We start from the raw sequence: 16938 nt of genomic DNA on the forward strand, positions 1-16938 counted from the left end.
AGTCTTTCGGAGGAAAGACATGATTGCAGCCAAATGAAAAGGAAACTTGATTTTCGGAGATGATGGGCTAGAGAATATTTGCATGTCTCCAACCCCTTGTCAAATGCACTGTAATCTTAGTTTTTAGAATATTTTCCTTTCAGGAGGTGGTGAGTTACTTTTTTTTTTTTGGTTGCACTTTAAAAGTCGATGTCATTAAGTTTACCCCAAACAGGCCCTGTCATAGGGCTTACTAGACCAGTGGTCTCTTGGCAGGGAGGCTGAGGAATCAGGATGCTGGCGCCCTGGACTAGAGCTGAGAATGGTAAGCTCTCACCTTGGGCCTGACCAGGTGTATGTCGGAAGCTTGGCTTGTCAGAAATGTGTTACCAACAGGAGGAATTCAATTCCAGGGCCCTCTGGCTGAGAGGTTTCATTCCCGAGTTGTGAGAGCCTCCACCTGAACTTCACGGCCATGCAGAAGAGATTGTCACAAGGTTTATACGCTTCCCAGGAGGGAGGTTAAATCTCAGACCAGGGCCCATTACTTTCCCAAGTGAGAGGTGAAGTCGGGGTTCCTGGTGGTGGTGATGTCCCACGTGACAGTGTGGATCCTAACTTTTACTGGAGTGTCTCTGATTTCCTTTCGGAAGGAAGAGATGTGATAACCAGGAAAGGTGGGGGGCAGGGTAGTGAGGAGTATTGGGGGTACTGATAGACATACAGCTGATTGAAGGGGTTATGGAAATAGTATACTCAGGTCTCTAGAATTTAGACCGACGTTGGCACACAGAGTTGGTAGCCACCCCTGTTCACGGCCATCATGTTGACAGTCGTTCAAAATGAGTGGGAAATTGGCTTCGCCAAGGGTTGATAGCACAGCCTTTGACGTCCACCTGAGAATGGAAATGGATGTTGTGTAAAGTCATATGAGAGTCCGTTTGGCTGTTCCTCCAGTGAGTTGAGTAGATACGTATCCAGGGCACCTTCGCCGACAACCAGCATCGTCTGCGTGGTCATAAGTGAATTTTCTTTCCTACATCCTGTGATTATGGCTCCCATAATTTTGTTAGCCTGCCTATTGAGTTTTTATTCTTAGGCATTTCCTCAGCTCTCCATTTCCTCCCCAGCCTCTTAACTGGTCATTTTGCTGCTGTATGACAGAGCATCTCATCATGAAGTGGTGCTTCTCACCTCCCCCCCTTCCACATATGTGCAGACGTTCCGGCACAAGGAAATGCAGCCAGCAATACCAGCCTTTAGAGACGGAGAACACCTAGACCGGAAGGATTGGGGACAATTATCTGCCATTCTTATCACCAGCTAGTTCAATGTTAAGTTACTTGCCAAGTAAGAGAAGGGAGAAGATCTGGCATGTGTGAAGGGGACCAAATCCAGACAGACGGAAGGCCCCTAACCCTGGAACTGCTTCAAACCAGGGTCATCAGGACGAGTGCTTCTCTGACATTGCTTTCACAATGAGAAATGGTTTTAATTCCCTGGGGTTACAGCAAGAGTTGTGTGAGCCTGCCTGCATATCCAGCTTTCTTTCTGTGTAGTACAGCTGACCGGTCACTCGGAAGGCATGCCACGGGATGTGGTTGGTGGTCATTCAGAGCTTGGGTGGATGCAGCTGTGTGGCTTGACTCCGTAAAGTCTTTAATCCTTCCAGATATAAATCTTTTTTATTTCTCCTGAGTGACCACCACCCAAATCTTTTCTGAGTTCTATAAGATCGTAGACCGGAGGCCAAGGTGAAATGACCCAACTCTGACTGAATGTGTAAGGAGAGCCTGTGATGGCCTGAAAAACTAGGTGTGGAATGTCCATGACCTTTAGCCTAATATCGGGTGGTTCATTGTCCATCAGGTCAGCATGACGCCCGCTCCGACCTTACACCACGTCCAGAGACTTCCTCATACACAGACGCTTCTGTAGAAAGACAGGAGAGTGCAGCGTGGTCCTGTTTTCTCTTGTCTCAAGGTAATTCAAGCCTAGACGTTCTCTAAGGTGAGATGTATTTCAGGATGTACTGAGCCTGAATCCCATTTTAAAGATGTCTGTGCTTTTTCCAGTGGAATTTTTTTTCCCCAGAAAATTATGATACATTACAAAAACCCAAATCATTTAGTTCTACAGAGCTGTTGTTCTTTTGTTGTGGGTTTGGGTTTTTGGTGATGGTGAAGGTGGGAAGGACAGGTTAAAACGTTTTGTTTTGTTTTGTTTTTATGACCATCGTTTTTAAGACAAATGTTTTCTCAGTCTTTATGGAGAAACACAAGTTTACTTGGGTACCACTAGAATGACCCGAGCTTTAAAAAAGGTCTGGGCAGGTGTTCCTTATACCATCCTCATAAGTTTTTCCTTCCATGAGGTACAAATAGCTGCGCTCATAGAACATGGGTGATAAAATGGTGGGAACATTTGTAAAATATGGTGAAACAGGGAAGTTGGCCTAGGGTTGCTCAATTGAGTTATTTTTTCTTAAATCACCAGGAATCAGGATATATACAGGAAAATGTCTTGGGAAAATTTACAGGTCATAAATTTATTATTTAAATTTAACCTACCAGTATCCCCTTCTTATTACATCTACGCAGAAAAATAAGAGAGCGGCTTCCCAGGGAGGGTCCTTTGAATGTGGGGAAGAGTGTTTTCCTGAATTACTGCCAGAGCATAGCTCATTGATAACACACATCATGTTTAGGCTGCTGTTAGCAATGTTGGTTTTTAACATCTCAGTGGCTCCCAAGATGACGTATGTATAAGCAAGTGAGGATTTAGATCAATCGAGCAGCAGCTCATTATTGATGCATGTGCTGAAAAATCTCTAGCTTGCTGTTGCTGAAGACAAGAGTGTTGGGGAGAATGAGAGCTCGTTTTGGAGGCTAATATTAGAAATGGTTAGTATTAAAAATGGTACCGGGCTTCCCTGGTGGCGCAGTGGTTGAGAGTCCGCCTGCCGATGCAGGGGACACGGGTTCGTGCCCCAGTCCGGGAGGATCCCACATGCCGCGGAGCGGCTGGGCCCGTGAGCCATGGCCGCTGAGCCTGCGCGTCCGGAGCCTGTGCTCCGCAACAGGAGAGGCCACAGCAGTGAGAGGCCTGCGTACCGCAAAAAAAAAAAAAAAAAAAAAAAGCTACCATACTGACAAAGGGTTTACTCTGTGAAAGTTCTGTCTTTTGAGACTTCTTCAATTACAGAGTTCAATTGCCTTTTAAATATATGGATAGGGCTTCCCTGGTGGCGCAGTGGTTGAGGATCCGCCTGCCAATGCAGAGGACACGGGTTCGTGCCCCGATCCGGGAAGATCCCACATGCCGCAGAGCGGCTGGGCCCGTGAGCCATGGCCGCTGAGCCTGCGCGTCCAAAGCCTGTGCTCCGCAACGGGAGAGGTCACAACAGTGAGAGGCCCGCGTACCGCAAAAAAAAAAAAAAAAAATGGATAGAAGGGCATAAAAAGTTGAAGTACTCTGTCTTATTTTGAAACTTGATGTTAAATGTTACATAATTGATTTATTTGTAGTTGAAGAACAGATGCCCATTCAAAGGACATCATTTAGAGCATCGCTTTGCCCTAATCACCTACTCTGGAACATTCTGCTTTGGGGAGGCCTAGGAAAATTTTGAGACTTTTTTTGATTCTGGTAAAAAAGATCTCTGTTCAGACCAAATAACCCATTAAAAAATAAGCAAAAAAAAAAGACAAAAAAGGATGAGAGTCAAGAGCATGATTGTGCAGTACAATGAGGATGGTCGGGAAGTCCTTCTGTTACAGCAAAAGCTATATAGTGAAATGATGTTGAATCATACATTTTATTAAATATATTATGAAAGATTTCAAACGCCTTAGGGCTGAAATAATATAAAGAGAGGAGAAGGCTGGTGGTGAATTCTTGTTGTTTTATTGTAAGTGTTAAGAGCGTAGATTTATATTGGTTCACTTATCTTCAGTACTCAAGTCTACCTTCAAGAGAGATGTGAGGCCAGCTGTTCTGGGACTGTTCCCACTGGAAGCTGACAGAGGGCTCAGTCCCTGGTTGTTTCAGATCAATGTGTAAATTACAGACCACTGGGGGTTTTTTTGTTGTTGTTTAGTTCTGGGGTTTTTTTGGTGATTACAGTGTGCGCGATTATAATGTCAATTTTATGTGTCCCCGTGGGTTTTATTTCCTCATCTGTGCCCACAGTGTGCACAGTGTGGATTTGATTGTTGGTACCAATGGTACACAACAAAGGAAGACTCTTAAGTCCCCTCTTTGTCACCACTCCTGATGGCACTTGTATAGAGAGGATGGAAGATTCTTGGCGTATTGGGGGAAGAATTGAGGCAGGGATTCCTCCGTGGCTGAGAGACTCTCTCTGCCCCTCACGCCTTTGCAAGGGAGGACAGTCCAGGACTCTGACTCCTTAGAGCCCACGTGGACTGTCAGGTCCCCCATGCAGTTGCTCTGGCCAGATTCATGGTCATACTGAGGAATATGTTTGATGACGTGCTTGTTATGGACAATACCCATGCCAGCATCAAAATCTGAGACTATATTTAATTGACATGTGTACTTAAATGCCTTTGTGTGTGTGTGTGGCTGTGGCCTAGGCTGGCTGGCTGGCTGGGTTACCCACAAAGACCTGTGGCAGCACACTTGGAGATGGGAATAGTTTGTGGTTTTAATCAGTTAAGAAAGTTGAACATGGCATGTGGCTAATGTCTATTGCATTTGTGCTTTCAGGGGTCTATAAAAATAAAGGTTTTGATCTTTCAGTACTATTTTGCAGTTATTTTTTTCTAGGGTCAGCAGGACTGACAATTAATATACTTAGATATGACCCAGCAATCCCACTACTGGGCATTTACCCAGAGAAAATCATAATTCAAAAAGACACAGGCACCCCAATGTTCATTGCAGCACTATTTACGATAGCCATGTCATGGAAGCAGCCTAAATGCCTATCGACAGATGAATGGATAAAGAAGATGTGGCACATATATACAGTGGAATATTACTCAGCCATAAAAAGGAACGAAATCGGGTCATTTGTAGAGATGTGGATGGACCTAGAGACTGTCATACAGAGTGAAGTAAGTCAGAAAGAGAAAAACAAATATCGTATATTAATGCACATACGTGGAATCTAGAAAAATGGTACAGATGAACTGGTTTGCAGGGCAGAAATAGAGACACAGATGTAGAGAACAAACGTATGGACACCAATGGGGGAAAGCAGGGGGTGGGGGTGGGGTGATGAATTGGGAGATTGGGATTGACATGTATACACTGATGTGTATAAAATAGATAACTAATAAGAACCTGCTGTATAAAAGTAAATAAATAAAATTGAACAAAATATATATTAGAAATGTGAGGGAAGAGTCTAATAGTAAGTTTTCTTAGCAGTGATTACATTGTTATCTGAAGCCAGGCTTATTAGTTTTTGCATGAAAAACTCCAATGGCACACAAGGCACCCACCCCAGCCCTCAGTTCTAACCCACAGTGGATCCAGTGTCCACAGTTCCTCGTGTAACCTACATGCATTTACTTATAAATACATTTTTAAAGTTACAAATGGGATCAAAATATACTCTTGCTGCCTCTTGCTTTTTTCATTTAACAGTATATCTCACAATGTTTTATTAACAGTTGCATAATTTAACTGGTGTCCTGTCATGACCATTTAGAGTTGTTTCCAGGTTTTTGTGGTTGGTTAGCTGTCCGAAGGAAGGTGGGCTTATGCATGATTTTAACTTTTGTATGCTCTACATTTCCTAAGACTGAAGACACCAATTCCCTCAATGGGCATCATTTTGGTTGTGACATCTATCCAGTGGTGAGTAAAGGACACTGGTCCCAGGCTTCTGCTGGACTGTTACTGGTGGAACAGTGTGGATAAGAATTTAGCAATTGTCTCATCAGATGTGACATCTTAATCTCTTAGCCCCAAGGGCAGCCAGGTGGCCTCTAGTGAGTGTTACATGGATATAATGGGTTAGGATCACAGAATTTGGGTTCTTTAAAAATAGGTATCTGGTCTCAGTAATAATTGTCATGCCAGGTTGGGGGAGGGGAGGCGTGGTGAAAAGACCATAGGATTTGGCCTCAGAGCGAAATTCAAGCCCAGCTTCTCTACTCGCATTGTATTTTCTCTAGGAGGACGTTCACCTTCTTTAAGCCTCAATTTCTTCATCTGTAAAACAGGAATGATATGAATATTAAAGTAATGTCTATGAAAATACACTTAAAAAGTCACTGCACAAATCTTAGTTATTATTTAACCCAAGTCCTCCTTGATAACGAAAAGAAACCTCAGATGTTTTAAAGTAACTTTCCTAAAGGTAGACATGCATACACCTATGACTTAATTACTAATCTTTGTACCTTTAGTGTTTGTCTTCAAAAATTTCAGACGCAGATCTGAACTTGAAAAAAATGGAGCATTAGAAAGAACAGGAAAATGTCACTTAATCATTTTATTTTTCTCACCTGCCATTTGTGCTTTCGTTATTGTATCTCCATTTTTACAGAACCTGGAATATGTCAAGACCAGTTTGCTGAGAGTCTTCTGTGATTTACGGTGTTTGCTCTGTAGTTTCTTTGTTTTGGTGTTTCAGGCGTGGAATGAAATTTTATTAGTTTGAAATTACACCTGCTTGTCCAAGTGACTCACCGTCACGCCACCCTCTACAAACACACACAAACCCATATGACATACACTATAGAAGGGCTGTGAATTTTAAAAAGTAAATAAAAATGATGCCACAAGTAGGAGAGGACATTCACCAATTGAAAACAACTTTTTACACTGGATGGTAAGCAGTAGTCTCTAGAATGTTCCCAAATAACCATAACAAAGACCTGCTTTTAATTCACTCCCTGAAGCCAAATAGGAGACCACAGAGCAGTGTGTATTCTAGGGAGGAAAAAAAAGACTGAACACTGAATAAACAAAAACACACACAGGCTAATGCAGTCAGTCTTTTTTTGTAAAACTGTTGATCTGAAAAGCCTCCAGAGATTAAAATTGCTCTTGAAATGAATCCCATACTCATGGGTTTGAGTAGGTAGATTTTCAGCAGCTTTCTCTGTGTCATGTGTGGTCGCCACCTCAGTGCCCTGTAGAACTGGGGTTGGGAGCAGAGGTGGGCAGGACTTTAGAAGAAAATATTAATAGAAGCCATAGCTGCTTCTATTGAATCAGTATTTGAAGGCATTGTTAATAGCATTTGGGAGCAAAAGACTTCAAGGGCACATAGAAGAGGTATTTCAGAACCCATCTTTATGTCTAGTTTATCTTTTTTTCAGTGGGCTACCATTAGTATTAACCTTTTAAAAGAATATGATTCAGTGGTTTTAGTATATTCACAAAGTTGTGCAACCAATGTCTACCTCCAGAACATTTTCATCTCCCTAAAAAGAACCCCCATATTTACTAGCACTCACTCCCCTTCCCCTACCCCCCCATCCCGCCCTAGACAACCACTAATCTACTTTCCATCTCTGTGGATTTGCCTGTTCCGAACACTTCATATAAATGGAATCATACAATGTTTGTCCTTTTCTTGTTTGGCTTCTTTCACTTAGCACACTATTTTCAAAGTTGATCCTTGTAGCATGTATCAGTACTTCGTTTTTTAAGGTCAAATAATGTTTCATTGTAAGGATATACCCCATTTTGTTTATGCATTCATCAGTTGATGAACATTTGGGTTTAAACTTCGGGGCTATTGTGAAGGATAATGTTGAGAATATTATATTCATGTACAAGTTTCCGTGAGGACATAATTTTCAGTGTTCTTGAGTATGTACCTAGGAGTGAGACAGTTTGGTGTCTGATCTTTCTTTATCCAAATTATCATGTTAGTAACCTGAGAAGAAGGGGAATGAGCGTCACTTGGACAGATTAAGAAATGGGATGGGTAGAGAAGCTGTGGTCTTTGGGTTACATCTCATTGTTCTCTAGAATGGTGAAACTAATTCCTGACTTTTTAAAAACAAATCCATGGATAGACTATAAATCCCAGTGATTCAGTGTTTCTGTCCCATGAGAGCTGAGGGATACCTTACATCCCTGTTAGTTAATCACTTGCACTGTGATTTCCCATGGTGAAGTGGGCTGAGGGTGTAGCCAGAGGGAAGAAAGATGTTAGAGTTTATCATAATTTGTGTGTGTTTGGGGGAGGGGGGGCGGGTGAAATTTGAAAAGAGCCTCTCGGTGCTCCCTCTGTTTTGCAGAGGATTCAGCTTTTATTATAAAAACAGGGGAGCCTTCACACGACGGGATGGGGATGCTTTGGAAGGAGGACAGAGGTGGGAGTGGGGGCAGGCAGCAGTCTCAGAGCGTAAACAATAAATGTATGGCTGTTGTCTAAAATCCCGCGGCTGCTTTACTAGTAATGTTATTTCAAGGACCTTCTGTTTCCTAAACTATCTAGGTTTCATTTATCCGGGCGTGAAGACTAAATTCTGTTCATCAGAGCTGTGTTAGACATAGAAAAATTGTCATTTTGGATTGTAATAACTAGGAAGGCCCACCACATTAAGAGAAAAAGCACAGTTTTCTCTGCTGGCCCCAAAGAGCCCAGCCATCAAGGACAGATGCCAGATGGGAAATTCTTCTAAGTTGTGAAGACACATTTCATTTTGACAGAATTGGTTCTCTAGAAAAGCCTTTTGTCTGCTTGGGGTCAACAGTAGACGATCCAGAGAACTGGATTTCCTTTCCACCTATACATTAATTAGGGAAGAAGTAAGCAAGTAGGCTAATTCCTCATCATGAAACGCTCCGGGGCCCCAGCACCATGCAGGGGACCCAGCTAGGGTGCTGAGGCGTTAATGAGCTATAATTGCTTCCTGCCCTGCCTCCCCGTGGATTTTCGCTTTTACACATAGGCCTTGGGGGCCTCAGCCCAAAGGAGCATGATGGATGATGGAACTTAATTTGGTCCCTTTGGGTAGAAGGGCCTTTCAAGAAGACAGAGCAAAGTCCTCCGTGGAGGGCAAGCCATACTGAGTTAATCATTATACTCTTTACTGTGAACTAAATGGAGAAATAGTTCTCTTCTGCCGTAGTACTCTTTTTAATAGACTTTACTTTTAGAGTAGTTTTAGGTTCACAGCAAAATTGAGCAGGAAGTATAGAGAGTTCCTGTATACCCCCTGTACCCACACATGCATCCCGTCCACCAGACTGGGACATTTGTTACAACTGAGGATCCTACACTGGCACCCAACGGCCTTAGTTTACATTAGAGCTCACTCTTGGTGTTGTACATTCCATAGGTTTGGACAAATGTGTCATGATGTGTATTCGCCATTAGAGTATCAGACAGAATAGTGTCAATGCCCTAAAAATTCTCTGTGCACCACTTACCCATGTCCCCAGCCCCCAGCAATCACTGATCTTTTTACCATCTCCCTAGTTTGCTTTTATCAAAATGTCATATAAATGAATTCATACAGTATGTAACCTTTCCGCATTGGTTTCTTTCACTTGGTACTGTGCGTTTAAGATTCTTGCATGTCTTTTCATGGCTTGAAAGCTCATTTCTTTTAGTGCTATAAAGGTGACTGTCTGTGATCCAGGAAACAGGCGCTCACCAGGTACTGAATCTGCCAGTGCCTTGGTCTTGCACTGCATCCTCCGGAACTGAGAGAGATAACTTCCTGTTTATAAGCCACGCAGTCTGTGGTTGGTGGTTATAGCAGCCCAAGCTGGCTAAGACAACAACTTTTTAAGATGTGACTGACATGGAATAAACTGTACGTACTCAGTTTTATTGAGGTATAATTCACATACTACTCAATTCATTCTTTTAAAGCGTATGATTCAATCATTTTTAGTGTATTCACAAAGTTTACACGTATTTAAAATGTACAACTTGGCACATTTTGATATCGGTCCATACCCCTAAAATTATCACCATAATTAAGACAGACATAATTAAAACATAGTTAAGACATAATTAAAACTTCATTACCCAGAAGTTTCCTCATGCCCATTTGTAATTTCTTTCCCGCCTTTCTGGCCACCACCAATCGGCTTTCTATCCTATAGAGTCATTTCTATTTCCAAGAATTTTATATAAACAAAATCATAGAGTATGTACTTTTGTTTGTTTTTGACCTGGCTTCTTCATTCAGCACAATTATTTTAAGATTCGTCCATGCTGTAGCATGATATCTATAGTTTATTATTTCGTTTTTGCTGCGAAGTATTCAGTTGTATGATTATACCACAATTTGCATAATTATTCATTCAGCATAATTATTTTAAGATTCATCATTCATTCAGCATAATTATTTTAAGATTCATCCATGCTGTAGCGTGATATCTATAGTTTATTTTTTTTTGTTCTTGCCGCGAAGTATTCAGTTGTATGATTATACCACAATTTGTTTACCTATTCACCTGTTGATGGAAATTGGGTTGTTGCCGGTTTGGGGCCGTTACAAAGAAGCTGCCGTCAATAGTCATAGACAGATCTTTGCGTGACTTACGCTTTCACTCTTTGAGGGTAAATACCTAGGATCGGCATGGCTGGGTCGTGCGGAAATCATATGTTTTAACTTTTTAAGAAGCTGTCAAACTGCTTTTCCAAAGTGGTTGTATCATTTTGCACCTGCTCCAGTGCTGTATGAGGGTTCCAGGTACTCCCCATATCCTCCCAACACCTGGTATGGTCAGTTCCTTTCATCTCAGCCATTCTAACTGATGTGTAATGGTGTGCCCCACAATTTAAACTCCGCTGGTCCTAACTGCCTCGGAGGTCCCTCTGCATACCACCCAACATCGCTTCTCTAAGCCTTCTCTATTCTTGCGAAGTGGATGCTTCTCTATCTACCCCTCATCTTAAACAATCTTCCTTTAACGTTCCACCTCAGTGCTCCCAGTGTCTCGGGTTGAACCAAAGTCTGTCTCTACATATATACATACCCATATAATTCTGTGGATAATTTTTTTCCAAAGCATATTTGCATTATGATGAGATCCTCTGTGTGACTGTTTTCTCCACTCAAGGTTGGAGACCTAATACAGGGCTGGGCACAGTTTGCTGTAATGAATGCAAACTGACAGAGACAGGACTTGTCACCCTGTGAGTGGTACTCTTTCCCTACAACCTGAAAAACATAGCTCCACTCTCTCTGGTTTGAAGAGCTCTGTCATGACAGTAATTGCTATTTGAAACTTATTGATCAGAAACAGTGTGCTGCTATGGGAACACTTTTAAATAAAATGAACAATTGTCCTCGTTCTTAAAAACATCCTTCAGATATAGAAGGCAAAAGATAAATGAAGTCGAAGAAACTCATGGACTTCAAGGAGATTAAGTTTTGTCTGAATGAGGGTCGCACAGTCTGTCTTCACTCTATGATTTTAACGTTTCCTGTCTGAAGATTCTGTGTATTTTTGAGTGAACTGGAGTTAGTCGTAATGCCTGTAATATTCTTTTTGATGTTGATGAGTGGGGAAGGGGCAGGGTTGAGAAACATTTATATCCTAGCATCTTCTGAGAAATTCTTAGTAGTCAACAACATCTGCAAGTTTTCCAACTCCCCAGAAAATAGTCGGTCTGATGTGGTTTTTATAGGTTCACAGGAGGGAGAGGCAGAAACATAAAAGAGTAAGCTGGTTTCCAAAACAGTAGTTTCTGGTAATAAGGGGATGGTAAAGAGGTTAAGTTTCAAAGTCTGATTAGAAATCGCAGCTATGGAATTTGGAGTGATTGTCACTGAGGCTTTAAAGCCTGTGGATTTGGCCTGCTGTGCACAGACAGTGGTTCTTGATTTTTAACCCAGAGCAAAGTGGCAGCAGAGCACAAAAACATATGCAGCGTCTTCTGGGGGATACTGAGTGTGCTGGGATAATGTTCAGAATTCACCGGCAACTAGATGAGTTAAAAGAAAGTACCACAATGTGGGAAACTCTAAAGCAATCTGGCTGACTAATCAAAAGTATTTTGAAATAGTCCTTCATAGCGGGTTTTGTTCCAAAGCCAAGTAACTCCATCCATCACAAGCTAAATAAAGCCCTAGTAAGATCAATGCGATCATGGTAAGATGAGGAGGTTTATAATTAAAGCCCATGACAAAGTGACCTGCGCAAGAATACAGTGTAAAGCCGGCCGTGCTTCTCAAATTCTCACGTGCGCATGAACCACCCGGGAGTCTTGTGAAAATGAGGGTTCCAATTCCATAGGTGCAGGCTGGGGCCTGAGATTCTGCATCTTAGAACAGCACTCGGGTGGTGTGGATGCTGCCTCTCCTCGGACCACACTTTGGGTTGCAAATGCAGAGACTTAAGTGAATGGGTTGCTTCTCCCTCTTTTATAACATCACGGAAATGTCCTGTGAAGCTCTCTGACAAAGTAAATAAGTCTATTGTTAACGGTCCTATTCATCTCAGGAGGGTATGGAAATCAATTCTGATATCTGTGTTGTACTTTAAGGGAAAAAGAGAAAGGGATTTTTTTCATTAATGGCATCATGGAAAAAAAAGAATTCAATTGAGAAACTTCCAGATTGAGCTGTGTTGATTTTAGGGTTGAAAATAGTCACGCCATTTATTGTATGACGCTCTCGAGTACTGAAAAAAGTTAAACTATATCCAGTGTGTTGCCTGCATACATCAGGAGTAACAGTGGCATTCAAAAAATTTTAAGCCAGAAGTCACTTTTTTGGTTAAAACTTGAAAAGAAGGGCTGTCTGATTGAGTATTAACTTCTTAGTCCAGGACCATCACCGAAGATTACCGTGGTAGTTTAAGGCACATATTTTTTGAAGCCAGACTCTCTGGATTTGAATCCATTAAGTCTTGCCACTTACTAACTATGTACAATGGTTTACCCCTCTGTAAAATGGGTCTGCATTCTACAGGTACTATTGGATTAAGTGAGTTAATATTTGTAAAGTTCTTAGACCAGTGCTTGGCACACATACCAGCTATACAAATGTTAAATATATGACCAAAATAAGTAAGACGTGTTAGTGTCATATCTTAGTTGCCCAGTGACCCTCTGGAATCCAGAAGGGCTGTTTCTCTTTTCTCTTTTTTGTTTAGAAATTTATTTATTTATGTATTTATTTATTTATTTGCTGTGTTGGGTCTTTGTTGCTGTGCCTGGACCTTCCCTGGTTGCAGAGAGCAAGGGCTTCCCTTTGTTGCGGTGCGTGGGCCTCTCATGGTGGCTTCTCTTGTTGCGGAGCACGGGCTCCAGGCACGTGGGCTTCAGTAGTTGTGGCACACAGGCTCAGTAGTTGTGGCACACAGGCTTAGTTGCTCCGCAGCATGTGGGATCATCCCGGACCAGGGATCATACCCGTGTCCCCTGCATTGGCACGCGGATTCTTAACCACTGCGCCACCAGGGAAGTCCCGGCCTGTTTCTCTTTTTAACAACTAAAATGTCTTCCTACAAGACTTCCCCATAGGCCGCTGGGTCAGAGAGAAAGGTGATTTCAGCCAACCAACAGGAAACCTCAAAATAAATTCATAGAACCTAGGAGTTTATTTTGCTCATTTGGTTAGACTTACCTCCATCCTTTGGTTTGGCAGTTGGTGATGTATATTGGCCAGGTGGCCAAGGATGTCTTGAAGTGGCCCCGCCCCTTCTCCCCTCCTGTTGTGAAACTGGAGAAGAGAGTGATCGCTGAGTATGGGATGCCGTCCACCCACGCCATGGCAGCCACCGCCATCTCCTTCACCCTCCTTATCTCTACCACGGACAGATACCAGGTAAGGCGCAGACTCCCCTTCCTCCCGTGTAACACCATCCGTACGATGAGGCAGCAAAGAGTTTCCCTTCAGGATTTTCTTTTTTTGAAGGACTTTGAAGTCTATGAAATAAAGATGGGGAACAAAAATTTACTGAGCAGTCAGTGACAATTTCTTTATAAATGAAGTGACCATATGATTTAGTACCCAAAGCAGGTTGTGCCCAAGAGTGAAAGTGGACACCATTAATGACAACAGGGGCTTCCCTGGTGATGCACTGATTGAGAGTCCGCCTGCCGATGCAGGGGACACGGGTTCGAGCCCTGGTCTGGGAGGATCCCACATGCCACAGAGCGGCTGGGCCCGTGAGCCACAACTACTGAGCCTGCGCGTCTGGAGCCTGTGCTCCGCAACAAGAGAGGCCCGCGCACCACGATGAAGAGTGGCCCTGGCTCGCCTCAACTAGAGAAAGCCCTCGCACAGAAACGAAGACCCAACACAGCAAAAATAAATTAGTTAATTAAAAAAAATAATAATGACAACAGCACCACAAACATAATCCGGGTGTGTGGCATCCCGCTTCCAAAAGCATTTTCACCCTGAGCTGCCCGACCAGATGGCACTGAATAGGTGCTCTCATCCTCTGTTTGCAAGAGACTCGAGGGGTTTATATCCTAGTAAATGATCCTCCAGGGCTGAGATGGTTTCACCAAATCCTCCAGCTACGTGTCCCAGGGCCCAGGTGAAATAGTCTGTTCCCAAATTAGCCCCCAGAGATGTCTCTGCCTTTTTTGGGGGCTCAACCGTTAGAAATAATCATTCCATATTTTCTAGAAAGCTGTCTAAATGACAGGTGATTAATAACTGTTGAAAATAGAAGAATTTCACTTAATATCTGCTTAAATGCTAGTTATAGTAAGACCTTTTAAAATCTATACTATTACTGCAGTGAAGATTTATTTTTCCTTTCTGAGAACTCTTGCTCTAATTTTGTGCTCAATTTCAGAAATTTTACCTTTTACCCGTTGGAAAATTTAGATTTCATGAACTCTAGCAGCCTTGTATGTAAATGATAGTATTGCTTCTCCTGCTCCTCTACACCAGAAACCCAGGGATGTTCCATGTTCCAGGTTGTACAAAAATGGGGTGTCAGCCTGATGTGATTGGAAGAGGATAAGGTTAGTGTCAGGTCCTGGCTGTACCTGGTCTGCTACCTGGTCACCTGGGGTCAGATCTCAGTTTCCTAAATGGGAAAGGGACAAGTGTATAGTATCATATCGAACTAGGTATAATCTTTTTTTGTAACTTAAATGTCATGCCAGGATCAAGCAATGTCTGAGCTCCCCAGTACTATCGGAATTAATTGAATGCAGACTTCTGAGCTATGTCATATCCCGTGCCGTCTGCCCCAGAAGGACACAGTGGGCCCAACACTGACCCCCATCGGGCTGCTGTCAGCATCAAGAGAAGCCTGTGAACATGGTTCTCTTAGGAAAAAATCAACAAAAATCAAAAAAAAAAAAAAAATCAATGGCGCTGACTGCAGGAAAGCAACAACAATCATTTATACGCTCATTTTAAGGCCACCTGGATCTTCTTAAAAATGTCTTTACAGCTTACGTGATGAAACGATTTTCTTTTCTTTTTTCTTTTTCTGGCCGCACCACTCGGCATGCGGGATGTTAATTCCCCGACCAGGGATCAAACCTGTGCCCCCTGCAGTGGAAGTGCAGAGTCTTAATCACTGTACCGCCAGGGAAGTCCCACAATAGTTTTCGTAAGGCCTGAGTTGTTATGCACTTCTTTGCTATTTAATTTTTTAATAATAAATGTCTTCAGCTTTTGGGGTTATATACTCATGAGTAGCTCTAACAGTGGGTTTATTTATATAAATATGTGTTCAGGCGAATACCAACCTCTAAATTCTGAATGCATTAACTCATTAATTTTCAACACTTTTTCGATTAAAATCAGAGACCCAGTTAATGATAAATCTTAAGAAAAGATGCACAACCCTGTGTTATTATACTCAGATGTTGCATTGGAAAGAACATGCTGGGCTTGTACTCGGAAGATGTGGCTTCTGGTTCAGACTGTGTCACTACTGGCTGTGTGACCTTGGGCAAGTCATTGTACCTCTCTGAGCCCCAGCTCCTGTTGTGAGGGGTGATGGATGGGCAAGCATCTTTGTGCTAAAGTTCGATACTAATGCAACTTATTATCAAGGTTAAGGGTTTCCTCATCTGTGGACTGGGGCTAGTAATAGAACCTATTTCATACGGTTGTGTGAAGATACATGAGATAGTGACCATAAAGCACTTCACATAATATAGACAGTTCTCTATCGTCTTCATCCTTATTACCACGGAAGACCACAGACATCAGTAGCTGAAGCAACTGGATTACAGCTCTGTGTCTAGCTCATAAGCAGGATATTTGTGTGTTCTTTATGTGACTCGTCATTAGCCAGACTCCTCCAGCTGTTTTCATTACTCACGAGTAAATGTCAAGATTCAGTGAAGTCTGGACTCTTGCCTTGACATCTGTACAGAAATATGCCCAGTCTTAACATGGGGCTGTTGTTCCCAGGCTTCCTCAAGAAGCTGGTTGTTGCCAGGCTTTATCATCACAGCACATGATGGGGAAGTAGCTAGCTGGACTTCCAAATGACAGCACTGTCTATCTACCTTGCCTCTTGGAAATACTGTATATTTCATAAGTTTTAATCTAAAAGTAGAAATAAAAAATTATTTACTCCATTAAAACTTGTAGCACCATAGCTAAGGTCAAGTTTCCTACTGTGTCTTATTTGCATGTCAATATGTTGTGAGACTTCCTTCCAGAACTATATTCCTAGACATCTTCCCTTTCTCTTTCCTTAGTTTTCCCATTTTTCAAGTGATTTTAGATCATCAGACTGCTGGTCTAGGGAATATGAGATTGAGACTAGGAGTTACGGGATCAGAAATCCTATTCCTTTCCACAGCATCAAATTGTATGTGTCTGAACCTGACCCAATGTCCTTGTTTTCTCTTCTCCCCCTGCAGTATCCCTTTGTTTTGGGACTGATGACGGCTGTGGCGTTTTCCACGTTGGTGAGTCTCAGCCGACTTTACACTGGGATGCACACAGTCCTGGTAAGCCGTTGTGGGCAGGTCTTGGGGTGATTATCTGAATAGGAGTGTGGTTAGTATGTGTTTATTAAAAGTTATTTGCATATGTCATTATATTTCCCATCAGGCCAATGAAT

The 16938-nt window shown here is 42.4% G+C and overlaps 1 protein-coding gene across 3 annotated transcripts in view; it reads left to right on the forward strand.

Annotated features, from left to right (window-relative positions):
• Positions 1-16938, forward strand: part of SGPP2 (sphingosine-1-phosphate phosphatase 2) — a 125327-nt gene that overhangs the window by 67715 nt on the left and 40674 nt on the right. For 2 of the 3 annotated variants that reach the window (XM_033426799.2, XM_004262658.3), the window contains exons 3-4: positions 13530-13709; positions 16736-16825. In XM_033426799.2, the coding sequence (XP_033282690.1) occupies positions 13536-13709; positions 16736-16825 (264 nt within the window). In that variant the 5' untranslated portion in view covers positions 13530-13535. The remainder of the gene's footprint in view (positions 1-13529; positions 13710-16735; positions 16826-16938) is intronic. The other variant, XM_033426798.2, reaches the window with a different exon arrangement.

The sequence above is a fragment of the Orcinus orca genome, chromosome 7 (assembly GCF_937001465.1).
Source record: "Orcinus orca chromosome 7, mOrcOrc1.1, whole genome shotgun sequence".
Classification (NCBI taxonomy): domain Eukaryota; kingdom Metazoa; phylum Chordata; class Mammalia; order Artiodactyla; family Delphinidae; genus Orcinus; species Orcinus orca.